Genomic DNA, 25436 nt, shown 5'->3' with positions numbered 1-25436 from the left:
GCATCGAGAGCCTGCAGCTCTGTATTGTGAGGCTGCAGCTCTGCATCGAGAGCCTGCAGCTCTGTATTGTGAGGCTGCAGCTCTGCATCGTGAATCTGTTCCTGCAGCTCTGCATCGTGAGGCTGCAGCTCTGCATCGAGAGCCTGCAGCTCTGCATCGAGAGCCTGCAGCTCTGCATCGAGAGCCTGCAGCTCTGTATTGTGAGGCTGCAGCTCTGCATCGTGAATCTGTTCCTGCAGCTCTGCATCGTGAGGCTGCAGCTCTGCATCGAGAGCCTGCAGCGCTGTATTGTGAGGCTGCAGCTCTGCATCGTGAATCTGTTCCTGCAGCTCTGCATCGTGAGGCTGCAGCTCTGCATCGAGAGCCTGCAGCTCTGTATTGTGAATCTGTTCCTGCAGCTCTGCATTGTGAGGCTGCAGCTCTGCATCGAGTGAATTCTTAGAAACTAAACACCACATCATTTAACATGTGTTGTAACTGTTACTGAGAATTGGACCGGGTATTATAATACCCACATTTCAGAAGTACTGCGTTATATTACTGAGTTACAGCAACAAGTAATACATTACTGTAACTCCCTTACTTACCCAACTCTGGTCAGAGTAATTCCAGAAAGGTTGTTGACGTGTTTTTTTAAGCAGACCGGCTGCTTTCATACCAGCCAGTAATCTCATGTTGATAATTTAATAGTTAGTTTCTCGGCTGAAAAACTGTGATAACTAAATCATAATAACAAGCACATCCTTTAAGCCATATTTGAATAAATGTGTCTTTCAACCTGGCTTGATATGGGCAGCTGTACATCCACCATACCTTTCAGAGCCGAGAGAACTACAGCAGCAGTTGGTTCATAAAGAACACATTTATCATGGGAGAGAAGGAAGTGGTGTCAAAATGTACTCATCCAAAAATAGAAAACATAGCTAGTAAAAGTCCTGGATGCCAAATGTTACCGTAGTCTAAGTACAGAAGTATCATCAGCTGGAGTTTATTTAGGACCGTACTGTAAGCCTATAACGCCCCCTAGTGGGCATTCACCTTCTCTTCACCTTTAAGGAAAAAACAAGTACATGTGTGTGTGAATTATCACAGCCTTTTTATTTCTCATTGTCCTTAAAACAAACAACTGCAAAGTAATATTTGAGCAGGAGGAGGAGGAGGAGGAGGTGGAGGAGAAGAACAAGAACAAGAACAAGAACAAGAACAACAACGACAACAACAACAACAACAACAAGGACAGGTTCAGGAGAACCTTCCTGCCCTCTGCAATAACTCTGTACTATAACTCCCCTCTGGCTGCAGGACTCTCTGCTCCATAGCCTCTCTGTGAGCTGGACTGAACGTGCTCTCTGTACACTTCTATATTTCTCATTTTTATTTTTGTTTCTAGTTCTAATTATTTGATATGCTTCTTCTTTTTGTATTTCGCCGCTACAATGAAAACAATTCCCAGTTTGGGATTGATAAAGTATGAAGGGGGCATTCAGAAACGTCACTAAAGGGCGCTCAGGTGCTTCCTTGCTCATCTTGCTGTGATCCTCCCAGAAATAAGGGCTTTCGGATGGTTTTCGAGATGGCACACCAGATCAACTTCTTAAGTTTAGAAGAGGGGAAATGTCCAACTTGGGATGTACCCTAATGCTAACGCTATGTTGTGTACTGTGAACACGTGTGCAGTGTATTTCAACCATAAAGTGTTGTTTTAAAACACAAACGGCTGCTGAGCCCTCATAGGAACGGAGTCAAAAAATAGGGGTACGTTTGGATCGGTGTGTCAATGCAGGTGCATTTTGCCGTACCTTTCATTGGGTCGCACTGATGCAAGCTAGTTTAAGCACAGAAGTACACAAACTGAGACACAACACATGTCTTTCCCTCTCAATCCTCCTTCTGCTCCTCTTCTTCGTTTCTCAGAGCGTTGCGGACCTTCTTCCAGAACTCTGCGCTCCGTTCCTCCTCCCGGGGCCACTCCAGGTAGGTGGTGGAGTTCATGAGTTTGCGCAGTTTGCAGAAGCGTTTCGGTATGTCGTCCTTGGACAGCGGTTCGAGCAGGATCAAGATGGCAGCGTCACTGCCGGCCTTCCCGTCGAAAAGCTGGAAGTGGGAGAAGTCCAGCTCGTAGCGGCACCAGTCCGACTGGACAAAGTTCTCGGAGAGGACAAAGACGGTCCGCCGGCTGCACTCAATGGCGTTCATGATGTTGTCCACAATCCAGTGACCAGGGAGGAAGTCCCTTTTGTGGAGGCACAGGGTCAGCGGTCTGGGGGTTGGGCCGTTCCGAGGGTCTTCATCGTTCTCCCTGTAAGAGTAAAAACCAGAGAGCAGGTCATGCTTCCCAACAGATCAGGTTGATAGTCTGTTTGCCAGCAGCTCAAAGAGTCCAGTAAATGTTGAGTAACCCAAAGTGTTACGTGAGAAATGTATACGGGTATAATAGGGCACATTGTTAAGTCTAAGTGGAATGCACTTTTTGGAAGTCCCTTTGAATAGACATCAGCTTAATTAAAGTCTAGTGTGTTGGACGTTACCTTGGCTCCTCCAGCTCGGGTACCAAGAAGTTTTCCACCCAGCTGGCGTCTCTCTCGCTGTACGACACGAAGGCGTCATAGGTTATCAGTTGTTCTCTTCGGCGCCGCAGCCGTGAGCTTCGCTTGGCCTTCAGCCACGCCCACGTCATCCTGAGATACCAGAACGCATGAAGGCGCCACAGCAGGACACACACCAAGACGGCAATGATCAACGCCACCACACAACTAACGGACACAAACAAAACCCGTCGGCACACAACCACAGACAGCCTGACTCGCCACGCTGGCTCCCCCTGCAGGTAGAGAGGGGAGTCGCAGATGTAGGCATCCTTTCCGTCGGATAAATGTGCATCTTCCCCTCCTTTAATGGCCGACTGGAGGAAGTAGACAAAGTCACAGGAGCAGATAAATTTGTTCTGGCCCGCCCGGAGGTCCTGGAGGCGTCTGTATGACTGGAGGTCCGGAAGGCTGAACATGCTCAGGGTGTTTGACTGTGGAAGAGAAAGCAGGGGGTCACACTTATGGTAGGTTCACACCGGACAGGAAACCTTTGTGGGATGAATAAAGGAAACATCCCCTGCGTGCAATCCCTTCGTTTGGCCACTTCAAAAAATGTGCTTTGCCTCGTTCCCCGGGGGTTAAATAATACAAGGATAAATACTACGATTGGTGCTCACCTGTATTGTCAGTGTTTGCAGGTTTGGGAACATCCATCCAGGGGGAAGCCTCAGTAACTTATTCCCAGAGAGGTGGAGCTCTCTCAGGAAAGGAAGGATCAGCATGAAGGCTTTAAGATCGTTGTTGCTCAGATCCAAAACCTGTACCGGATCAAAAGCAACGTTGGACAAACATCTATTGCTTAAGTAAAGGAACCAATACTGTGTCAGAATATCTTCATCTTCATATCACACATTTTACAGGCCATGAACTCTCAATATTCAAAACTACAACTACGATGTTTGTTCTGTTGTCTTCACTATGGAGTATAAAGTCATTGTGCTTCTTTGGATTGGTGTCAAGTCTAGTGTCAGGATTACATGGACCCTCTCTCCGTACCTCCAGAGTCGTGGGTAGACAAGCGGAGATGGTGCTGAGTTTGGCCCTGGAGATGTTGAGGTATCGCAGGGTGGAAGGCCAGGAGCATACCCCGGGCATGGAGCTGAATCCATTCCTGCTGACGTCCAGGTGGGTCAGTTTGGAGAGCTTTGTCACCAGCCGGCTCACCGTGGACAAAGACTGCAGAGAAGCAATGTTGTCTCAAAATCTGGGGCCTACGTTTTCTTAGATAGAAAGGAGTACTACACAGCCTGCGATTAGCATGTAAACATGGTGAAAGTAGTTTGAATAATAACTTTGCCTTGCATTTTCTCTTCTGAATAAGTTCTCAAACTCATGTTGTTGGCACTCTAAGTGATGTGGGGACAGCCCACTGTTCTGAAACAATGATCGTCAGAATATTTTCCATTTATACTTTTCAGACTTTTGTTCCAATGGAAACAACTTTCATGATATCTGGGTTTCGGAATGATGGACCTTGTGGTATCAATGTGTAAAACTACAACAATGGTAAATGGTAAATGCTCTAGTGCTTTATCCAGTCTTTCCGACCCCTCAAAGCTCTTAACATACGTAACGACTCGCGTTAAGTATCTTGACCCAACGATTCAACGACAACCTTTAAATGGAAGTACCTTCAGAGCATTTCCGCTGACGTTTAAGACTCGGAGGTCCTTTAGCGTGCCTTTACCATTGCACAGCGTCTCCGTCAGAGTCAGCTCGGTCAGCAGGTTGTCGGAAAGGTCAAGGTATTGCAGGTTCAACAGCAGGTAGGACGTGGCACAGGGCATCACAAACATCTTCAGTGGAGAAGCATTTTTGTTTTTAAATCACACCCCCTAATTGTTTTCTTAAAATTCCGACTACCCCATAACACAGTTACCTGAGAGTTTATGACGGACACCTTTCTGGGGTACTTCAGCAAAAACCCCAGCGGCAGAAAGGAGGTAAACTGATAGACATTCAGCACCACAACATTTTGTACGAAGAACTCATCGATGTTTTTATGATCGCTCCATCTGGCTTTCTCCCACCTGACACCAACCATCAAACCACATTATCCACAGTTGACCAAAAGTTCGTCCCTATGTTTGTCACTTTTTGGAATCTGAAGGGTTGATAAAAAGTCTTTCAATCTAGAAAGAAAACTGCTGGTTTTGACGGATCATGTTTGTGAACTTACCTGCCCTCGCCGATCAGCGTGATGCCGTCCATGAACAGGGATGTGATCGGCTCACCATCCACCGTCTCAAGGAAGTCAACCATGGCATTATCCGTCAAAGAAATGTTGCAGAAGGTAATTTTCCTGAAGAAAGACATCATAGAAGACTGAGTTTTTGTTTTGTTCAACATTTTCTGGCAGATGTAAAGTGTTTCCAAGCAGTGATTGCGCTCTTAGCTCTGTAAAGCATGTGGTGAAGGATTCTCAAAGGCTAAGGGATCAGTGGTCACTAGGTGTTGCTCACTCATTTGTGTAGATTTGAGAATAAGACACTTTTGTTTTGTCTGATAATGTGGTCGTTTATATTGGCTAGCATGTAGCTTATGGAAAAAGTGCTGGATTACAATTAGCATGCTAGTTATTGTCGCTAGTTATTAGCGTTTTAAACTATTACATTAATTTCTTCTCTTTCACCCAAAATCTTTTCTAGGTAACGCTTATTTGTACGACTAGACCTGACTAAAGGGTTTATTTGTACAGACCTGACTCTCCTCCGGACCATCTCTTTGAAGGGCTGAATGGAATGATTCAGATGGAGGTCTTTCAGAATAATAGGCGTCTCAGGGTAGGACACATCCCCGATCACATCCGAAGCTAAGGCTTCGTTTGTTAAAAACGGACCATGGAGGCTCAAAGTGACACGACCCAACGGCCAAACGTCCGCCAGCGCCCCGGACTCGTACCTGCAGAGATGGAGAGAAACAGGACGACAGAAGTGGAAATAGTAAGACCTTTGAAGGCCAGACTGTGAGCTGAATAATCACTGGTCTCAATGTTTAATCCATCAAGACAATCCTGGAAACACATTTCTACAAGAGAGCATTTTAGGATATTATTGTTGATAATCATTTGGTCTTTGGTCCTCACACTACCTTCTATCTTCAAATCTTAAACGATATTTGGTTATCGTAAACAAATGAAATGAAATGACCAGAGGGTTAGAATTATAGTCCCTTAGCTTGTGATTATTTCAGGACTAAAACACATTCAGAGCACCATTGATTTCCAGACCCGGGGACAACAGGGAACAGGTTAAATGCTGTCTCATATGCAGGTTCTAGGACTCATTCCTTAACCACACGGTCGTGCTGTGTGTGACCGTGGGTTTCTTGGAAAACAACCCGCACATTGTCAGTCTCGCACCTCCTCAGGTTGTTTGCCTGCAGAGTGAGCTCCTCCAGCTGAGAGACTCCAGACAGATCTCCCCTCTTCAGCTCCTCCAGAGCAGGACCTCCGAACATCAGCCTCCTCAGCCTGACCAGCCTCTGCAACACCGGACGAGATCCCAGAGAGCTGGAGGACACAAGACACAAAATATGTTGACAGTTTGTCGAGGTTTTAGCTTCTTCTTTAACACGGACCCAGATACCCCTAAACTGAAACCCACCTGTTCTCTATCCTGCCATTTTCAGTCACGGACTAACTGCACCTTGGCCGTTAAAAATCTCAAGAAAATGTGTAGTTTTTAAAACGGTTCAGCTTATTTGAAGGCGCTGCATCAGCAAGTGGCTTACTTGAAGCAATATAATGAACTGTAATGCGTCCTGAGCGTTTCACCTGTACGGGTTGTTGAGCAGGTTGAGTTCCTGCAGAGCTCCTAGCTTACTGAACCACCTGCGGTTGATGGCAGTCAGCTGGTTGTCGGACAGATCGAGCTGCTCCAGACTCCACAGAGAGTCGAGCGCTGCCGGATGGATCTCAGACAGTCTGTTACCTAGAGGACGGGAATATCTGAGTTTAAAAACATGCGGAATGATCCGGAGTTCCACAGGGGTCCTGCTCTGGTCTACTGAAGTGGTTATCATTATGATCGTTGTTCTTTACAATTTCCATCTTCAAACGTCACAGTGAGGCAGGAACCTTTTCCCTGCTCGACACTACACCTGGGGGGGTTAGAATATCAAGTATATACATGATAAAATGACTAGACATAAACCCATTAAGATCTCATCAACATTACGGTGAAGAATCAGAATCCGCAGTTCCTCGTGTGCCGTCAGGTCGCCGCCGGTCACCACAGTGATGTCGTTGAAGGAAAGGTCAAGGGTCAGGGCGCGGTCTGTTACTATGGGAACAAACGTGTATCCGGCGTGGGAGCAGTTGCAGGCGTGTTGCGGGTCGCAGCGATCGCAGGACGACCTCTCGCCGCCGGGGTTTGACCTTTGACCTCGACACATGGCAAGGAAGAGGAGGAGGAGGGCGAGGTGGAGGTTGGGCAACAGCGCCATACTGCAGAGGGGCAAAGAAGAGGTTGGTAAAGTGCTGCAAGGAGGACCTATGTCTGTGTTGGACCCTGAAGGAAATGGGATTTCTCCATGTGATTATCGCATAAAAATGCCCACTTGGAGACTCATTTCCCGGTTTGAGGACTCATTCCCGCACCACTCATTACATGTGTGCTGTAAGGGAATTTTTGGGTATCTTTATTACATAATCCTGTGACATGTACTGTCTGATGGATAGTAGAACACAAAGGGAAAGAAACTCAGGGAGGAAGTGCTATTTGAAGAAAGGGGAAGTCTTTAGAGTTCTATTATGACTTTCACAAGCCTTTATGTAAATGCAACGGCTTTAGGAGAGGTGACAAAATAAATCCCCCCTTTTCTGTCTCCAGCTTTCAACACTCTCTTCCGTCAAATAAAGGCAGGGGGAATAAAAATGAGATATTTTTAAACAGCGCTGCCCCTTCTAGCGGCAGCTTTACAGCAATATAATATCAATAAATGCAATATAGGAAAGAAGAATGCATTTACCATCTTAGGTGGAAATCAAATAAAAAGAATACACATTGAGCAAAGGAAGTCCAGGATCAACCCGAGAGAAGCCTGATATATAACTGATTTGATCAGTTATTGAAGGTGTCGCGATGAAGTGTCTCTTCACATGTACCCGGGGGTGCAAGCGTTTCATTCAGGTCTATAGAAAAGTGAATCCATGCAACACTTTGACAATGCAGCGCAGCGACACGTGCAGAGACGGTGAATCATTAGCAGAAGGACTTCCTTTCGGCAAAGGACTGACAGTATGCATTCAATAGCGTGCATTCCATGTGTGATCTTAGGGTTTGATCGTGTATCTGAGTGAGACTTACCTCGTTTTCTTTGCAGAGCTGGAGCCTGAAGCTCTTCACTGATTCAAATCCAAAAACAGACTTTTAGAGTCTTATGGGAGAGGAAGTCAAACTCAAAAAGAGGTAGTGAAAACGCACTCTCGGGAGGAAACCTGCATCTGTCAGAAGGTATCAGAGCATGACGACTTTTAAAGGAGGCCCTAATCTGCTTTCTTTCAGTGTCCCCTCTCCTGCACTGTGATCCATAGTGTGCATGTTAATGGTCTGCAGAGGCTAAAATCCCTGTGTCTCTCCAGAGGGACTTTCTCTCACACACATAGTGACATCAGTATGGAACACTCACCCTTCTGTCGGCAGCGCTCCAACACATTGTACTTGATAGGTTAAGAGGCGGGACGTCTCTAAACGGCTGACCAATCAAAACCTTACCCTGTGTATTCTGATTTCATGGGATTGGTGCATCTTTAAAACTATTCTTACTTATTGGTAAAATGGATGTTTTATAGACTTTACATTTATTCATCTTCACCACATGATGGCGCCCAGCTCCATTTAATACTGTGTAAAATGAAGGGGGTTCCAACCCTTTAATATCCAATACATATTATATATATAATATACTACAATATATATAATACATGATATATATTGTAGTATATATAATGTATTACAATTTATTATAATGAATGACTGAGCATACCTGTGCAGATCTATATTTACCTGCCAATATAATTCAATTAGAGAAGAAATCCTATTAAAATACTCAAGATTATATCAAATGTACTTCAGTAAAAGTACAAGACATGAGTACTTGTACTTTTACTCAAGTACAAGATCTGAGTACTTGAGTAAAAGTAGAAGTACTCAGGTCTTGTACTTGAGTAAAAGTAGAAGTACTCAGATCTTGTACTTGAGTAAAAGTAGAAGTACTCAGATCTTGTACTAGAGTACAAGTAGAAGTACTCAGTTCTTGTACTTGAGTAAAAGTAGAAGTACTCAGTTCTTGTACTTGAGTAAAAGTAGCAGTACTCAGGTCTTGTACTTGAGTAAAAGTAGAAGTACTCAGATCTTGTACTTGAGTAAAAGTAGAAGTACTCAGATCTTGTACTAGAGTACAAGTAGAAGTACTCAGGTCTTGTACTTGAGTAAAAGTAGAAGTACTCAGATCTTGTACTTGAGTAAAAGTAGAAGTACTCAGATCTTGTACTAGAGTACAAGTAGAAGTACTCAGATCTTGTACTTGAGTAAAAGTAGAAGTACTCAGATCTTGTACTAGAGTACAAGTAGAAGTACTCAGGTCTTGTACTTGAGTAAAAGTAGAAGTACTCAGGTCTTGTACTTGAGTAAAAGTAGAAGTACTCAGATCTTGTACTTGAGTAAAAGTAGAAGTACTCAGATCTTGTACTTGAGTACAAGTAGAAGTACTCAGGTCTTGTACTTGAGTAAAAGTAGAAGTACTCAGGTCTTGTACTTGAGTAAAAGTAGAAGTACTCAGATCTTGTACTTGAGTAAAAGTAGAAGTACTCAGATCTTGTACTAGAGTACAAGTAGAAGTACTCAGGTCTTGTACTTGAGTAAAAGTAGAAGTACTCAGGTCTTGTACTTGAGTAAAAGTAGAAGTACTCAGATCTTGTACTTGAGTAAAAGTAGAAGTACTCAGATCTTGTACTTGAGTAAAAGTAGAAGTACTCAGGTCTTGTACTTCAGTAAAAGTAGAAGTACTCAGATCTTGTACTTGAGTAAAAGTAGAAGTACTCAGGTCTTGTACTTGAGTTAAAGTAGAAGTACTCAGATATTGTACTTGAGTAAAAGTAGAAGTACTCAGGTCTTGTACTTCAGTAAAAGTAGAAGTACTCAGGTCTTGTACTTGAGTAAAGTAGAAGTACTCAGATCTTGTACTTGAGTAAAAGTAGAAGTACTCAGGTCTTGTACTTCAGTAAAGTAGAAGTACTCAGGTCTTGTACTTGAGTAAAGTAGAAGTACTCAGGTCTTGTACTTGAGTAAATGTACTGTTACTTCACATATTAAACCCCAAACAGCGAGGAGACGTAAAGTCTGGATGGTTCTAATCTGGGTCACATATCTTGTGATATCGAATGGACCCCTGAACAGAATCCGTCCCGTCTTTTTATGAAAGGCGTTATTCCTCGTGTTCAGGCTGCAGTTACTCGCTGGGGATGATACGGATGTGATAAATAAACTGTGAGGACTGTCTCCTATTCAGACAGGAGGAAAGAGAACCTTTAATCCAGGAGTTTAGTTGAGTCTGTCTGTCTGTGTCCGTAGATCTACGGCACGTCGGCCATCTTTGGAGGATACCAGCGACCAGGCGTAATACTTGGAGCACAAAGAAGGGTCAAACATTCAGTCCCTAAAATGTGTTCATTTCAAAGTTAGAAATAACTTTGAAATGAATACAAATAACTCCAGAAAACAAGATCAAGTACAGCCAAATAAAACAGTCCAGTTTTTTAAGATGCAAATATAATATAGATATATAATAATAATCCTACAAAAACGAGTACTCATATTTAGGAAAACAGAAGTTTAAATATTGTAAAATAATTGAGATTGAACTCCTAATAATACTTTAATACAATAGTTATATTTTTAATGAACATTGTCTTTAAATGTTTGCCGCTTTTAAATATTGCACAAAAGCAGGACTTTTTGTCTCGGATTTCACACTTTATTGCCCAAAACATGCAGAAAATAACTTTGGTTGGCTTTATTTGTGAACTTATAGAAAGAGACTCGCTCTCAACTTTAATATTTGAACAAAATGAAACAAGAATTTGGAAGCTGACTTCATCCAATCTGCAAATGAGCACATTAATAAGATAAAGCCTCATTTGCATATTAGAACAGGACATTTCTGACAACGTGTAATACAAAGGAATAATGTCTAAATAGAACTAATTCTTTGGGGAGGTTTCAGGGGGTATTCATAAGATGTTTGTTTTATCTGATTCAGCTTAAATTCCACAATACCTAAAAATATCACCTTTTGTCTCACTGTATGTTGTTTATTTCGGAGGCTATAACTTGATATGATCCAGCCTTCCTCAGGTGTTCTCTTGCCAAAATAAAGTCCCAGATTTGCACAAAACAAGGTCAGGAGAATAATGTGAGCTTTATGTGAAATGAGAGGGAATCATCTGGAAGCCAGACGAGACTGAAAGCTGAGACTCCAGAACAATGAAGGCGTGAAAACAGATGAAACCCAAGAGTCAGCGCGACAACACTGGTCAATAAAAAGGTGTATTTAAAGGGAGACATGCCTCTGCAGCTCTGTTGCACCGACCTCTGACCCCCGAGCTTTAGGAGAAGTCGTGGGAAATAAAATAATGACTCGAGAGAGGCGGGGAAGATCTGCGGGATAAAAGGCTGCAGAAACACAGACACTCAACTGCTGCGGGAAGAGGTGAGTCCGGACAGAATCCATCACTCTTCGAAGCACCGGTTCATGGAATACACCTCTCTCTGTAAAAGTATGGATCATCCATTTTTCCACAATTTAATATCAAACATTGATGTTTCTTATCTATTCCTTTTGACAGATTAGATTTGGTTTTGCTTCATATCTCTACATTTACTTTAATGCTTGTTTTTAACGGCAGTGTTATCAAAAGGGCTCTCTACGGTACATCTGTATTTTGAAAGCACATTCATTTGGTTTTTCAGATTCTTTTTTTGGCGAACAGGATCATATATTTCTACAGAATTTCTTATTTTTGGAATTGATTAGAAACACGTACATGTTTTCCTTCTAACCACATCAAATGATGTTTGTTACAGAATGAATTATTTTGTAAGGTTTCATTTTTGAGGAATATTTGACAGAATTGATTTGTTCCTAAACTTTGATCATATGCTTTACAGGATTTGTTATTTTGATATGTAATATTTTAGCAAACATATTGGTCATATCCTTTTGTCTCATCATCTAAACGACTTATTATTTTTTAAAGCCATGCTGAGGAAACCAGCTTTTTAGATTTCATTTGTTTATATTTTGTCAGATCTTCTATTTTTTGCTCCTGTTTGTTCAGCTCCCTCCTCATCGTCACCATGAAGGCACTCACCGTGACCCTGACCCTCGCCCGCTTCCTGTCCCTGAGTGTCTCCATGGCGATCAACAACTCCCTCAGCACCCGGACGTCGGGGCTGTGTGAGTACTTGGTGCAGCTGACGCCGCCGGGCATCCCCGGTGCCTTCATGCCACAGTGCGACGCCAACGGGAACTTCCTGCCGCAGCAGTGCGCCAAATCCACCGGGTACTGCTGGTGCGTCGACATCATCACCGGAGGGGAGATCCCCAACACCAGGACGCCGCCGGGGACCGTACCCGTCAACTGTGGTGAGGGGGGGGGTTACCTTGTTAAACATGGAGCTTTTATTTTGTTAAATCATGCAGCTCTTGGTTGCAGTGTTTAAACAAGTTAAATATTAAATGGTATTTTTTCAGACCGGGAGTTCTACTGCCCGTACGGCTGGTCCCGCTTTGGCCGGCAGTGTTTCATCTTCATCGACTCCCCGAAGACTTGGGTAGAGGCGGAGGTAAACATGAAGCTTTTACTTTGTTAAACATGAAGCTTTTACTTTGTTAAACATGAAGCTTTTACTTTGTTAAACATGAAGCTTTTACTTTGTTAAACATGAAGCTTTTACTTTGTTAAACGTGGAGCTTTTACTTTGTTAAACGTGGAGCTTTTACTTTGTTAAACGTGGAGCTTTTACTTTGTTAAACGTGGAGCTTTTACTTTGTTAAACGTGGAGCTTTTACTTTGTTAAACATGAAGCTTTTACTTTGTTAAACGTGGAGCTTTTACTTTGTTAAACGTGGAGCTTTTACTTTGTTAAACGTGGAGCTTTTACTTTGTTAAACGTGGAGCTTTTATAACCTATAGCGGTTCTTCTCCCGGCAGAGCTACTGTATGTTCGAAGGCGCTAACCTGGCCTCAGTCCGGAGTCCGGAGGAGAACCACTTCCTGCAGGCACTGACCCGAGAAGAAACCCATGACTTCCCCCCCACCTGGATCGGAGGCCACAACTGCGTGAACGTACGTACGTCTTTTCCACGATATAATCACCAACCGTGCACACCTCATCTGTTGAGTAGTGAAAGAATCAGTGGAAGTGAACGGGTTTCTGGGTGTGAGTTGACAGTAATTACGTCTTTTGGTTTGATCGGGTTCTTTACAGAGCAAAATGTGCCGGATCGGAAACATGTTTGTGTATGTACATATTATCCAATATACATTCTGCAGGTGTTGTTCTGGATGTGGAGTGACGGCTCCAGGTTTCTGTACGAAAACTGGAACACGGAAAGCAACACGAAGACCAGCGAGCACTGTCTGAAGATGAACCATGGCTGTAAGACACACGTGTGTGTGTGTGTGTGTGTGTGTGTGTGTGTGTGTGTGTGTGTGTGTGTGTGTGTGTGTGTGTGTGTGTGTGTGTGTGTGTGTGTGTGTGTGTCTTCAAAGTATTGAACTTTCAAAATGTCCTCACTTGCTGGAAAAAAATCCTTGTCCTTGTTTTCATGAATGACCTCGATTTATGAAACTGTTCTCAACTTCTGAACAGTTTCAGTCATTTCACAGAGTCGTCACTTTCCAACGAAGTCAAAATGTCATTATTTTCAAGGTCCAATACTCTAATTAAATGCCCCAAAAAAGAAAAAGAGCAAACACACACACACACACACACACACACACACACACACACACACACACACACACACACACACACACACACACACACACACACACACACACACACTTTAACTCAACTAAAGTAAAAATCTGTTCACATGACTTCTTCCTGCTGAATCATCTGGTTTGTGCAGCGGCAGTAAACCAGATGATTCAGCAGGAAGAAGTCATGTGAACAGACGTTTTTCGGTGCTCCAGATGTGCTGTTTCAGGATAGATTTGATCTGTTTATTGCAAGTAATGCTACGGTCAAAGGGGGTTCACTCACACCATTTGTCTTCGCAGGATTGAGCTGAATTAAATCAGTAACGTTTACTTTTAAACTCTGAGAAAAATAAACTCAACCTGCCTTTTGAGTCCTGTAAGTGCACCACATAATGCCAGCTGAACACCGATATACCGTCCTGGTTCTGATTTCAGATGAGAAGAAGTGGGATCCCGCCTCCTGCGACACACGGCTGACCTTCCTCTGTGCCAAGAGGGTCTGATCAGCCGGGGTTTGTTATTTTAGATAAATATTCAAGCACAGAAGCTCCCAGAGGTTGGCTTTTATTTTCTGCATTTAAAGTAAGTTTGTATAAACGAAGAACTGTGATGCTGGAATTATTAAAAAATGCATGAAAAGTGAAAAGTTCATTTCTCTCCTCACGTCAGGTTTTAAATAAGGATACAAGAGGTGTGTGTGTGTGTGTGTGTGTGTGTGTGTGTGTGTGTGTGTGTGTGTGTGTGTGTGTGTGTGTGTGTGTGTGTGTGTGTGTGTGTGTGTGTGTGTGTGTGTTTAAGGATTTGCACCACGTCTCCTTTTGGACTCAAACAAACATCCGTTGCTCAATCGTCCTGATTTCCCGAAAGTGACTCTCCGCCGTTTAAAGATATAAATCACATTAAGACTTTGGGTCTAAATATTTCACATTTTTGGGGAATTTTTCTTTTCTTTCCTGAATTGTTTGACTTTGTTTTCTTTCCCCGAAAAATGTAAAAAATGTTTCTATAAAATGTCCTTTTTTCTTATGAACTTGACTTGTTTTCCTCTAAATATAACTTTTGGGGGATATTAATAAGAGATATTGCTCCAGTTGCTTTCCTTAAAAGACAGGACTTTTTTCCACATTGACTGAAATACTGCAATCATTTTGATCTGAAATGATTCGCTTTTATTGTTTACAGCTTTTTTCTTCCAAAGATTTCCTATTTTTCTATAAAAATGTAATCAACTTTTTTAATATTTTACCCTTTGTGTGTTTTACTATTTCAACCTTTTCATTGAATCATTACGAAGACATCTCAAAGGTAGTTTAAACCCTGTCTCCTCTTCAGTTTCAGAATGCTTGTTAGTCAGTTTGTCCTTCTGTTCAGTGTGTGCAGTGACTCAGGTTATGTAAACTGTTCCTGCACATACTGACCAATATCTAGCAGATCAATACACACACACACACACACACACACACACACACACACACACACAGGGGATATATAAGTGGTGAAGCAGGTTTCAGGAACAGAAACGGGAGAGAGCACACTGAAGACTGACGAGCGCTTTGAAATAAAACTTTATCGACAGCCGACGATGAGGACGCTGCTGCTGCTGTGTGTGTGTGTGAGCGTGTGTGTGTCCGCTGCCTTGGCTCATGATGAACTGGATTATGACAACTATGACACGGTAAGTGTGTGTATGTGTGTGTGCATCCTTTATTAAACAACAGTGACAAACACAAGTTGCACTGAGAAAAAATGCACAATCTTTTCCTGTCTTCTTCCCCAGGACGCCAAGAGCACGACGACGAAGAACGGGACAGTGAGTATGACTCTGCAAACATTAATCAATGAAGTTATTATACATGTTTTAATATATTTATCTTGATGACCTGCAGACGCCACCATCGACCAGTGTAGATGCCCGAGGTCATCGCCCAACCACGAGAGGCCACGACACATACACCCCCAACCGCTATGCCCCTCCCCCCATCAGCGGCGGCGCCAGGTAGATTTAAACTTTAATCTTTTGATGTAAATGTATTTTACTGCTGACGCCGCTATATGTCGATAAAGATCAATGTTGTCTAAAAAGAAGAACTTGTATAGAAGTCTATGACAAAAAGAGTCAAGAGCTCACACTCTCTAATATCCAGCAGGGGGCGACAACACTGATTGTAAAATTGTACAGAAGTCTAGAAAAATAGTTCAGATTTCATCTCTAGTCTTCATTTTAGATTTAGTTAGAGTTACAAACCCTAGTCTAGGAGTCTAAGAAGAAGAACATGTATAGAAGTCTATGAGAAAAAGAGTTTAAAGGTCAAACATGTCTAACCTTAATTAAGGTTTAGTTAGGGGTACAAAACCCTAAAATGCATCCTCTCTAATATCCAGCAGGGGGCGACAAGCTGATTGTAAAATTGTCTAGAAGTCTATGAAGAAGAACATGTTTAGAAGTACTTCCACACATTTCTCTTAATTTAGGTTTAGTTATTATATGGTTATGAGAAAATGAGTTGCTGGTAGATATTCCATCATTAGACAACTGTTCTCTCAATTGGTGAACATTTTGGTTCCTACAAATAAAGAATGGAGAGAAAAACCATATAACATACAGCACATGTATAGAAGTCTACGAGAAAATGCCGCTACTTTAGTTTGATTTATTACGTCGGTGGACGACTTCCTGATGAGTTTAGGGTCTCAATCTGTGGTTTGAGTCTTCTCCAGGACAGCATGATGCACGCTTAGTCAACCATGATCCCATTTAGACTCAATTAGCCGCTAAACCAGGGTAGGCTTTTCTGACTTTTTTATATAAAACGTAATTTAAATAAAAAGCACAACAAAGTCCAGCGGGATACAACGTTTTAGTGCAATCTCTCCCATCGTTTTAAAGACATTTCAGTGGTTCACGGGTCAAATTAGACCTAATGTTTGGCTTGGTTTGTCCCAGGTATCGCGGCCGCCCTTCTGCCACTCCGGTGGCAGGTCAGCAGGTTCAGGAGAAGGAGGTGCAGCCCGATGAAGGAGGATGTATTCACGCTGCAGAGGAGATGGTAGGAAAACACCAGCAAAGGATAACTGGGTGAGAATATAAGGAGGGGGATTAACCAGATATGTTTCCGTCCATCAGGGTGTCCTGTGCCCGACCGGCTGCGAGCTGAAGACCATGCTGCTGAAGCAGGAGAGGAACGTCAAGACGGTAAAACGTCTTCTTTTTTTCAGAGAAATGTAGTGTTCCAACAAGGCTGAGAGCTCGTTCAAGTCCATATCCGTTGCTTTAAATCTAAATGCATATTATTCTGTTTGTGGCAGAGCATCAACGAGCTGAAGCCTCTGGTGGAGGATTTGTCTCGATCCTCCAACAACGTGTACAACTACGTCAACAGCATCTCCTCGTCTCTCAGGGAGAGGCAGAGAGTCATCAACGGTGAGAAACACTCACCTTTTATTCAGCACAAGCATTAAATATACGTCTGCATGATGGCAGGGATCAATGGTGGTTTATGAAGTGCAGTTTGGATTTGCTAGAGTCTAAAAAAGTTAGTTTATCTTTGGAGTGATTTGACAAATAATTGCAGGAGTGTTTTACAGACCCGAAATCCAGCCGAAAGCAAAACAAGGGATTTTTAATTCATATTCTCCATTTTTCTTCTCTACATGATTTGCAAGGTTTTTAAAGTCCCAAAAAGTAAAACTCAAATAAACAAATATTTCCATAGATTTTGAAATATTTGAAATATTTACAGACACAAAATTCAGGCAGAGTAGAAGAACAAATAAAAGCGATTTTTCATTTGTATATTTTAGACATTTTTTAGAGGCTAAAAAAAAATCCAAATAAGATAAAAGTCGAATTAAAATCGAGCAATAAAAGCACATTTATCTGGCTAGTCTCAAAAGGTGAGTTTTGGTCAGTGTTTCAACAGCAGTAATATAATTACTTTACCCAAAATATACATCTGCATACATCATGCTGAACTTGCACATCGCAAGCTTCAGAATTAGCTAGAGTCCAAACATTTGAGCAAAAGTGGCAATATTTCGGATAGTTACATACCCTACATTTTATATAACCCGTTTTATATTTACTTCCCTAAAATACCCCTTTACTTATCTTTGTGCATCTTGAACGAGTTTAGCACACACTGCCAGTAACACCGGTGTGTTTCCCGCTCAGATAACAGCCGGGTGGTGAGTCAGTACACGGATCGGGTGGAGGAGCAACACGCCTACATCAAGGAGACGGTCGACACCGTGTTCCCCTCCAACATCCGAGTGCTGCAGGTCAGTGAGACAGGACACATTACAGACCAACTGCTTCCTGTCTGCAGTAAAGACTACAGACACTGACGCTAACTGCTTCCTGTCTGCAGTAAAGACTAGAGACACTGATGCTAACTGCTTCCTGTCTGCTGTAAAGACTACAGACACTGACGCTAACTGCTTCCTGTCTGCAGTAAAGACTATAGACACTGACGCTAACTGCTTCCTGTCTGCAGTAAAGACTAGAGACACTGATGCTAACTGCTTCCTGTCTGCTGTAAAGACTACAGACACTGACGCTAACTGCTTCCTGTCTGCAGTAAAGACTACAGACACTGATGCTAACTGCTTCCTGTCTGCTGTAAAGACTACAGACACTGATGCTAACTGCTTCCTGTCTGCAGTAAAGACTACAGACACTGACGCTAACTGCTTCCTGTCTGCAGTAAAGACTACAGACACTGACGCTAACTGCTTCCTGTCTGCAGTAAAGACTACAGACACTGACGCTAACTGCTTCCTGTCTGCAGTAAAGACTAGAGACACTGATGCTAACTGCTTCCTGTCTGCTGTAAAGACTACAGACACTGATGCTAACTGCTTCCTGTCTGCTGTAAAGACTACAGACACTGACGCTAACTGCTTCCTGTGTGCAGTAAAGACTACAGACTCTGACGCTAACTGCTTCCTGTCTGCAGTAAAGACTACAGACACTGACGCTAACTGCTTCCTGTCTGCTGTAAAAACTACAGACACTGACGCTAACTGCTTCCTGTCTGCTGTAAAGACTACAGACACTGACGCTAACTGCTTCCTGTCTGCTGTAAAGACTACAGACACTGACGCTAACTGCTTCCTGTCTGCAGTAAAGACTACAGACACTGACGCTAACTGCTTCCTGTGTGCAGTAAAGACTACAGACACTGACGCTAACTGCTTCCTGTCTGCAGGGCGTCCTGGATAAGATCCGTCTGAAGATCCTGAAGCTGGAGAAGGCGATCCAGGCTCAGAGGGAGGACTGTAAGGAGCCCTGCACTACCAAGTGCCCCATCCCCGTGGTGTCTGGTGAGTTTGGCGTCCCCAATAATATAATTTAAAAAAATCATAGATTATGTGATTAAAACAATTATGTGAAACAAATTCAAAGCGTAAGTTTCCCAAAATATGAAAAAAATCACAAGATAGAAAGAGATGCTGGATTTGTAGTGTATGCACTGTGGAGGTAGTGAACCTGTGTGTGTGTGTGTGTGTTTGTGTGTGTGTGTGTTTCAGGTAAGGAGTGCGAGGATATTTTCCGCCGTGGAGGAATAGACTCCCAGATGTACCTTATCCAGCCCGACAGCTTCAGCGCTCCGTACCGAGTCTTCTGTGATCAGAGCACACAGAAAGGAGGTCAGAATCACTTCCTTTTTAATATCTCCCATGTCCTAACGAGGTTTTTAATTAAGGTCCCTCCCATGTCCTAACGAGGTTTTTAATTAAGGTCCCTCCCATGTCCTAACGAGGTTTTTAATTAAGGTCCCTCCCATGTCCTAACAAGGTTTTTAATTAAGGTCTCTCCCATGTCCTAACGAGGTTTTTAATTAAGGTCTCTCCCATGTCCTAACGAGGTTTTTAATTAAGGTCTCTCCCATGTCCTAACGAGGTTTTTAATTAACGCTTCTTCTTCTTCTTTCGTTTGTATTTCCGCAGGCTGGCTACTCATCCAGAACAGGCAGGACGGCAGCGTGGACTTCGGTCGACGTTGGGACGAATATCGACGTGGATTCGGGAACATCGCCTTCGACTCTGGGAAGGGTCACTGCCAGACTCCTGGTAGGACTTTTCAAAATAAGAGTCGAGAGGATTTGTTAAAGGGAGATGTAATTTATGGGTGGAAGCCGGACATTTTGTGGGAAAATATTACCAAAAAAGTTATGATATAGTAACAAGAAAAATTGGGGGAAAGGCATGAGTATCTTCAGAAATGTGTTTATTCATGATTTTGGAATCCCTTTGTGGTTTTCCCTATCTCACCTCACAGGTGAGTACTGGATGGGTAACGACCGCATCAGTCACGTGACCAAGATGGGCCCCACTGAGGTCCTCATCGAGATGGAGGACTGGACTGGAGCCAAGGTGAGCCACAACAGTTCTCTTCAGGGCAGAACCTAATCTTTAAGTATGCAAATGTTATCTCAAATTGAAACCTGCTTCTTGTTTTAGGTCTATGCCCAGTACCGCCAGTTCACCATCCAATCAGAGACGTCCAACTACGTGATGGCGGTCGACGGCTACACTGGGAACGCTGGCAACTGTTTCCTGGAGGGCTCCCTGGAACTGTTTGGTGAAAACCGCACAATGACCATTCACAACAGCATGATGTTCAGCACCTACGACCGAGACAACGACAACTGGTAAGTGTCCTGTTACTGGGACATTCCCAGACTCAGAGCAACACCATGGGGGGAAACACAAAGCATTTAGCGGCACAGTTAAGAGACAAGACCAAACACACCTGTAATGAATTCAGTTTTCTATAAACAAGTCACCATTGTTCAGATGTACCAAGGTGGGGTTGATTGGACCAAAAGCCCATTTCTGTGACAGTCCTCTGATTGGCTTACCCTGATATTCTTACCCCAACTAATCTAAAACCTCATGGCTGAATTCAACCAGCAGAGGATGCGAAAATGAGGCAATCAGGGACCCATTGGGCGGGTCATGCCTTAATCTTTGCAAAGTAATCCGAGTAGCTTCCTGTTTCTGTCGGGTAAGCGTTCGTTGTTCAGGTATGGGGCTTTGCAGTAAGATAATGCGCTGGTGCACAAATAGGCTTTTTTAATAACGGCCCATCAGAACTATTCCCTCACCGACGGGGAGAGTTGAAGCTACTTAGAATATATCAAGTTCCTCATATGTGTAAACCTACAGTGGCTCATTCCCTAAGTACCTGTGTCCTTGTTTTCCTGAACCAGGATCCCGGGCGATCCGTCTAAGCAGTGCGCCAGGGAGGACGGAGGCGGCTGGTGGTACAACCGCTGCCACTCGGCCAATCCCAACGGCCGATACTACATCGGCGGAGCATACACCCGCCGAATGGCCAAACACGGCACCGACGACGGAATGGTCTGGATGAACTGGAAGGGGAGCTGGTACTCGCTCAAGGCCATCAGCATGAAGATCAGGCCGTTCTTCGCCTCCAGATAATCCCATCGGAGAGCGTCGACGCACACATGACAGGAAACCGCCAAAATAAAAGACAGAAAGGAAATGGGTGGCATTCGGGTTTTGGGTCAAACAGCTGCACAACTCTTTGTAGCTCATTTGAAAGTGTGTCCTTTATTTTAGCTGAATCCTTCAATTTGGTGGACACACACACATTCAAGCACAACTAAAAAGGAGAGTGTGCTGAAAATAAGCTTTAAAACGAAGTGAAATAAGAATTGAGAAACAGTCAGATTATTGTGTCTACAGGAGAAGAGAAACCTCGGCTGGTTGTGAGTGTGTGTGAGTGTGTGTGTGGTCGTCTTCAGTGTGCAGGACGAGTTAACCGACTGTCCTCTGCTACTCAATAAACACGTTGAGGAACATACTTCCTGTCTGGTCTGCCTGTTATTTCTCTATAGGGACTGTAGAGAACCACAATGAACGCAGCTGAATAACTTCCTGCAGACCGGCTGACGTGTCCAAAACACAAAAACGTATCGTGGTGAAATACACAAAGAAGGTGTAAAGAAGAGTGGTGCTAAACAATTATGTTGCTTACATTATACTGTCAATCAAGAGGAGTGGGTGGGTGTAAACAGCGACTGTCAAGGAATAAAGACAATCCTTTTAAGTAGGAAAAGTTGCTCCGGGTTTTGTAAAAATGGGCCATCGGAACAATCTGAAGTTCCCATTCTTTTAGAGATCGTAGAGGAAATAGATAATCTGGTCAGTCAAGAGTGGGAGGTTATAAATGCCAAAGATAAAGAATATAAAATACTTATTATAGAAGGAGCGACAGTGTGCAACTCACTCATATCATGTCTTTCTTTTGCCTCTCGTATGTAAAAAGTATGGCCAAAAATATTGTACAAAAAGTCATTGTGTATTTTATAGAGAAACATAATAGTATGCAAAATAAATCCCCAAAAAGTCAGAGTTTGATATGTCCAAAGTGTGTTTTATTAACTGATCCGTGCAGACACAAAGACATTACAACCTGCAGAGAGTTTTCGGCTGAGGGAAGACAGTGTTTCCGCGCCTTCATGTTGAGACAATAAATAATACAACAGGAAAACAGAGGAGTGTGTTATATTTACAGATGTTTCAAACGGTTTGAGGTGTTTTAGAAATACATTATTTGTTGACCATGAAGTGTAAAAGGTGGTACAGAGAATGACTTAACCTTAAACCATTAAACTAAAGTATGAACAGAAGACGTTGTAATGTTTGTCGGCTGTCACTGAAAGTTAGAGATTCACTTTGTCCCCAAAATGGATACAAATCATCGCTATTTCCCTTTGATTTCCAATAATAGTGAGTTGAATTTGTTAGAAATAGAAAAGTATTTAGCAGAAAATGCATTCAATAGGCAAAACTGGACAAACCACATACTTGTTATCATGCTGTTAAATGTCCGTTATTACTGCTGTTATAATGCTTTCGATGGGCGAATGGGCAAACTGCACCTACATTTATCCATCAACCCTCCCTGGTTTGGTTCAGGACGTGGTTTGGGTTACGATAAAATCCACGTCAGACACGAACATAGGTTTATTAAGCTAAGTGCATTATGTAAGTTAAGTATGTTAAGTAAGTCTTAACTTTAAATAAGACTCAAAATAAATCTTCTTTTAATGACAGCCACTAGACGTCCCCGCCTCACCTCCCTGCAGTCATTCTGCTTTCCAATACATGATCACGGTCCTTTAATCGACTGATAACATCTGGAGTAAGTGGACAAACGGACTTCTTTGACGTGAGGTTGGACGTAGGGCTTGGCGATTTAGAGAACATCCAATACCTTGATAACGATATTACAAAGATACTGAAGCGTTGATTATCTGTGATTTCATAAAATATTACCCTTGAAGCAGCTTGGAGTGCTGTTCTGAACTTCCACCGGTAACCTGCCTCAGTGCAGCTCGTCAGTTTCAACCTCCTCCATTAAGACCCGGTTCTGGGGAATGTCCTCGAACTGGGTCAACAGATCTCTCTGGACCGTCGGGATGGTCTTATACTCTGGCGATACCGGGCCTTCGTCTACCGGCTGCAGCTTCATGTGAGGGATGTCTTTAGGAAGCGAAGCGACTTTCCTCCTCAGGTTAGGAGTCTTGTCCGTGTGCTTCAAGTCGGTTTGAAGCGTTATATAGCTGTGATGTTCCAGGCTGAACGGTACCACCGACTTACAGGAACCAGAGCAGGCTCGCAGCTGCATGTCAACCTCCACCTGGAGCGGGAGAACACCCATGTTATTCCTCTATAGCATCAATCTGCTGGAGAAATCTTGCAGCTCAACGATGCCAAAACGCTCACCCACCCAAAAAAGATGCTGACACTTTTAATTGTTCGATTGGAGCACCTTTAAGTACTTAACAGCATCACCACACTGCAGATTCTGAGAGTTGTCTTACCTCTGTTCGGTACAAAGCCACTAATTGTTTCTGGACGTCGCGGTTTAGCCCCTTGAGTTGCAGCGACAGCCTGGAGGAACGTTTACTAAGCGACGTGAGGTTCCTCGCCAATCCTTCGCTTTGTTCCACCAACTTCAGCTCTGAAACTGGAGATCGATGCAGACAGCATTAGTTTTAATCATCCTATCTTTGTTTGGTCCAGAATGAGACCTTTGTTTATTTCTAGCTGTGGAAAAGTGTCAAAGAGAATAAAACTTTCTTTTGTGAATTACAGATTTGTTAAATTGAAGCGAACCCTGAAAGGTTTTGAGTGTCATCGTCTGCATAGAGGGAGGAAACTGGTTAATGTGTGGAGGTTATCCTGCTGAACGAAACGTCTAAGTATCAGAAACGTTTGTTTGACACAGAGATTATAATCCCAAATCACATGGAGGAATCCGATTGGACCAGGGAGATGCTGCCTTCAGGGTCCAATGCAGAAATACGACATCACAGTCTCACCGTAGCTGCTGACGAGGACTCTCCGGTTGTAGTTGTAGAGGCGTGTCATGGCCGCCATGGACTTCTCCGTCGCTTCTTCGTGCATCTTCGCTGTTTTACACACCTTTGAGAGTTTCCTCTCCACCTTGCTCTCCATCTGTGAGATCAAACCCTGCAGTCTGCAGCCGGAGGGGCATTTAGAAACCTTTTGAAGAGACGGTTAACACGTGAATGATATACTTTTACAACTGCACTCAAAATATAGAAAATGCATTCCCTTTTTCACTCAAACTGTGTACTCGAGTAAAAGAGAGTTATGTATGATTTTGTAAATCCACAAGGAAATGAAATAATGTGTCAGCATGGGTGTGAAACACTGAGTCACTTCAGATTTTTTATAATGTTTATAATAAAAAAAAACCAATAATTTTCGTCTTTTGGAAAAGCAACGTCAGATAAAAACAATCACGTTTTTGAAAATGTCTAAACACATTTTTAAACTGTAGCTCATGAGGTGGAAGTAAGATGTAAACGTTCAGATATTCCAGGTCTTTATGTTGAGGGATTCTTCACCTTAAATCTTACTTCCACCTCATGAGCTACAGTTGAATAACTGTCGTGTGTTTTTGTGTGTTTCTCACCCAGTCGTCGTCGGCGCACAGAGCCAAGTGTGTTTCCCGCCGGCAGTGTCGCATCATGTGTGTGTGACCTGAGCGCTGTCGGCCATCTTGTTTCTGCAGCCTTGTACAAACTGCAGAAACAAGAAATGAAACAAATGTTTGAGGTCAGTGCACCTCGGCCCGGCCGCCAAATCAAACACAACATCAAATGTGAAGTGGTGTTGTAAGAGAGGACACGGTGAAACAACTTAGTGGAAATGAACAAACAAGTCGATCCAACATGAACCCAGATCTGAGTTCTTATTTTCAAAACTGGATAAACTTACTTCTACCCGTTTATTGTACCCCAAAAGTAATGATCGATCTGCCCAAGAACCAGACAGTATGAACAAACATGAACATCACATAAGGAGTGCAGATTGTAGCATGACACCTAAAAAATGCATTGTGGGTTTTTTAGGTGACTAATATTCGACATCATTTTAGAACTTTTTTCTAGATTTAATTCCCATAATGTTAAAAATATGAGAAGCAATTTAAAATGTGTCAGCAATGCAATTCACAACTTACAGATGTAACATCTTTTTTATTACAATTGTTTTTCCTTTGTATCCCCTTTAAGTATTATTCATGTAAGAAAACTTTAAATATTCAGCCCCTAATTTAGACTTTAAAGTATTTAAAGAGTACATTTATTGAATTTGAAGGATTAATATGTAAATATAAAATTGATATGTTTAATAATTCAAATTTAATGAAGAATACAAAAGTTGGACCTTCCAGATGCAAGTGTTCATTTAAAATAGTACTGATGTGAACACTTCTGACTTCCCACTACTTTGGTGTGTAAACATCAGCCTTACATTAGATATTAAAATACCTTCTTATAATTCAAATATTT

The 25436-nt window shown here is 42.7% G+C and overlaps 4 protein-coding genes across 6 annotated transcripts; 2 read left to right on the top strand and 2 right to left on the bottom strand.

Moving 5' to 3' along the window:
* Window positions 1-1071: 1071 nt before the first annotated feature.
* Window positions 1072-8210, bottom strand: LOC134876155 (toll-like receptor 2). 2 transcript variants are annotated; one of them, XM_063901041.1, is made up of 12 exons: window positions 7898-8210; window positions 6767-7035; window positions 6364-6520; window positions 5950-6099; window positions 5289-5489; window positions 4768-4890; window positions 4468-4618; window positions 4220-4384; window positions 3585-3764; window positions 3206-3346; window positions 2529-3019; window positions 1072-2299 (listed from the first exon to the last, which is right to left on the bottom strand). In XM_063901041.1, the coding sequence occupies exons 2-12, from the start codon at window positions 7032-7034 to the stop codon at window positions 1879-1881; spliced, it is 2448 nt and encodes an 815-aa protein (XP_063757111.1). In that variant the 5' UTR covers window position 7035; window positions 7898-8210; the 3' UTR covers window positions 1072-1878. The 2 variants fall into 2 exon arrangements, with proteins under 2 accessions (XP_063757111.1, XP_063757112.1); XM_063901042.1 differs by lacking the exons at window positions 6767-7035; window positions 7898-8210 and having other exon boundaries at window positions 6194-6412.
* A 2411-nt stretch (window positions 8211-10621) lies between these two features.
* eslec (eosinophil lineage-specific marker) lies at window positions 10622-14307 on the top strand. Of its 2 annotated transcripts, XM_063901161.1 has the most exons (6): window positions 10622-11300; window positions 11929-12236; window positions 12345-12436; window positions 12805-12939; window positions 13147-13252; window positions 14014-14307. In XM_063901161.1, the coding sequence occupies exons 2-6, from the start codon at window positions 11948-11950 to the stop codon at window positions 14079-14081; spliced, it is 690 nt and encodes a 229-aa protein (XP_063757231.1). In that variant the 5' UTR covers window positions 10622-11300; window positions 11929-11947; the 3' UTR covers window positions 14082-14307. The 2 variants fall into 2 exon arrangements, with proteins under 2 accessions (XP_063757231.1, XP_063757230.1); XM_063901160.1 differs by lacking the exon at window positions 10622-11300 and having other exon boundaries at window positions 11645-12236; window positions 14014-14306.
* Window positions 14308-15027: 720 nt separating this feature from the next.
* fgb (fibrinogen beta chain) lies at window positions 15028-21409 on the top strand. The gene is made up of 13 exons (XM_063901078.1): window positions 15028-15253; window positions 15356-15388; window positions 15465-15574; window positions 16523-16625; window positions 16703-16771; window positions 16885-16999; window positions 17750-17856; window positions 18786-18900; window positions 19108-19227; window positions 19528-19650; window positions 19859-19953; window positions 20041-20231; window positions 20793-21409. The coding sequence occupies exons 1-13, from the start codon at window positions 15161-15163 to the stop codon at window positions 21022-21024; spliced, it is 1506 nt and encodes a 501-aa protein (XP_063757148.1). The 5' UTR covers window positions 15028-15160; the 3' UTR covers window positions 21025-21409.
* Window positions 21410-21961: 552 nt separating this feature from the next.
* Window positions 21962-25427, bottom strand: LOC134876215 (fibrinogen alpha chain). The gene is made up of 4 exons (XM_063901157.1): window positions 24557-25427; window positions 23937-24120; window positions 23436-23581; window positions 21962-23251 (listed from the first exon to the last, which is right to left on the bottom strand). The coding sequence occupies exons 1-4, from the start codon at window positions 24611-24613 to the stop codon at window positions 22937-22939; spliced, it is 702 nt and encodes a 233-aa protein (XP_063757227.1). The 5' UTR covers window positions 24614-25427; the 3' UTR covers window positions 21962-22936.
* Between the last annotated feature and the right edge of the window lie 9 nt (window positions 25428-25436).

The sequence above is a fragment of the Eleginops maclovinus genome, chromosome 14, assembly GCF_036324505.1.
Source record: "Eleginops maclovinus isolate JMC-PN-2008 ecotype Puerto Natales chromosome 14, JC_Emac_rtc_rv5, whole genome shotgun sequence".
Taxonomy (NCBI): Eukaryota; Metazoa; Chordata; class Actinopteri; order Perciformes; family Eleginopidae; genus Eleginops; species Eleginops maclovinus.
Note: the sequence above shows the minus strand (reverse complement) of the source record. Positions and strands in the feature narration are given on the sequence as shown.

Bases quoted from the DNA above. Each gene is read 5' to 3' on its own strand.
- LOC134876155 (XM_063901041.1), bottom strand. From the start codon at position 7,034: ATGGCGCTGTTGCCCAACCTCCACCTCGCCCTCCTCCTCCTCTTCCTT. The intron at 4,619-4,767 runs GTAAGTTCACAA...GGTTGGTGTCAG, and splicing joins ACGCTGATCGGCGAGGGCAG to GTGGGAGAAAGCCAGATGGA. The intron at 3,020-3,205 runs GTGAGCACCAAT...TCTCTTCCACAG, and splicing joins TGCAAACACTGACAATACAG to TCAAACACCCTGAGCATGTT.
- LOC134876215 (XM_063901157.1), bottom strand. From the start codon at position 24,613: ATGATGCGACACTGCCGGCGGGAAACACACTTGGCTCTGTGCGCCGAC. The intron at 24,121-24,556 runs GTGAGAAACACA...TCTCTTCAAAAG, and splicing joins TGTGCGCCGACGACGACTGG to GTTTCTAAATGCCCCTCCGG. The intron at 23,252-23,435 runs GTAAGACAACTC...CTCCCGCTCCAG, and splicing joins TGGCTTTGTACCGAACAGAG to GTGGAGGTTGACATGCAGCT.
- eslec (XM_063901161.1), top strand. From the start codon at position 11,948: ATGAAGGCACTCACCGTGACCCTGACCCTCGCCCGCTTCCTGTCCCTG. The intron at 12,940-13,146 runs GTACGTACGTCT...TACATTCTGCAG, and splicing joins GAGGCCACAACTGCGTGAAC to GTGTTGTTCTGGATGTGGAG. The intron at 13,253-14,013 runs GTAAGACACACG...TTCTGATTTCAG, and splicing joins TCTGAAGATGAACCATGGCT to ATGAGAAGAAGTGGGATCCC.
- fgb (XM_063901078.1), top strand. From the start codon at position 15,161: ATGAGGACGCTGCTGCTGCTGTGTGTGTGTGTGAGCGTGTGTGTGTCC. The intron at 15,389-15,464 runs GTGAGTATGACT...GATGACCTGCAG, and splicing joins CGACGACGAAGAACGGGACA to ACGCCACCATCGACCAGTGT. The intron at 20,232-20,792 runs GTAAGTGTCCTG...TTCCTGAACCAG, and splicing joins GACCGAGACAACGACAACTG to GATCCCGGGCGATCCGTCTA.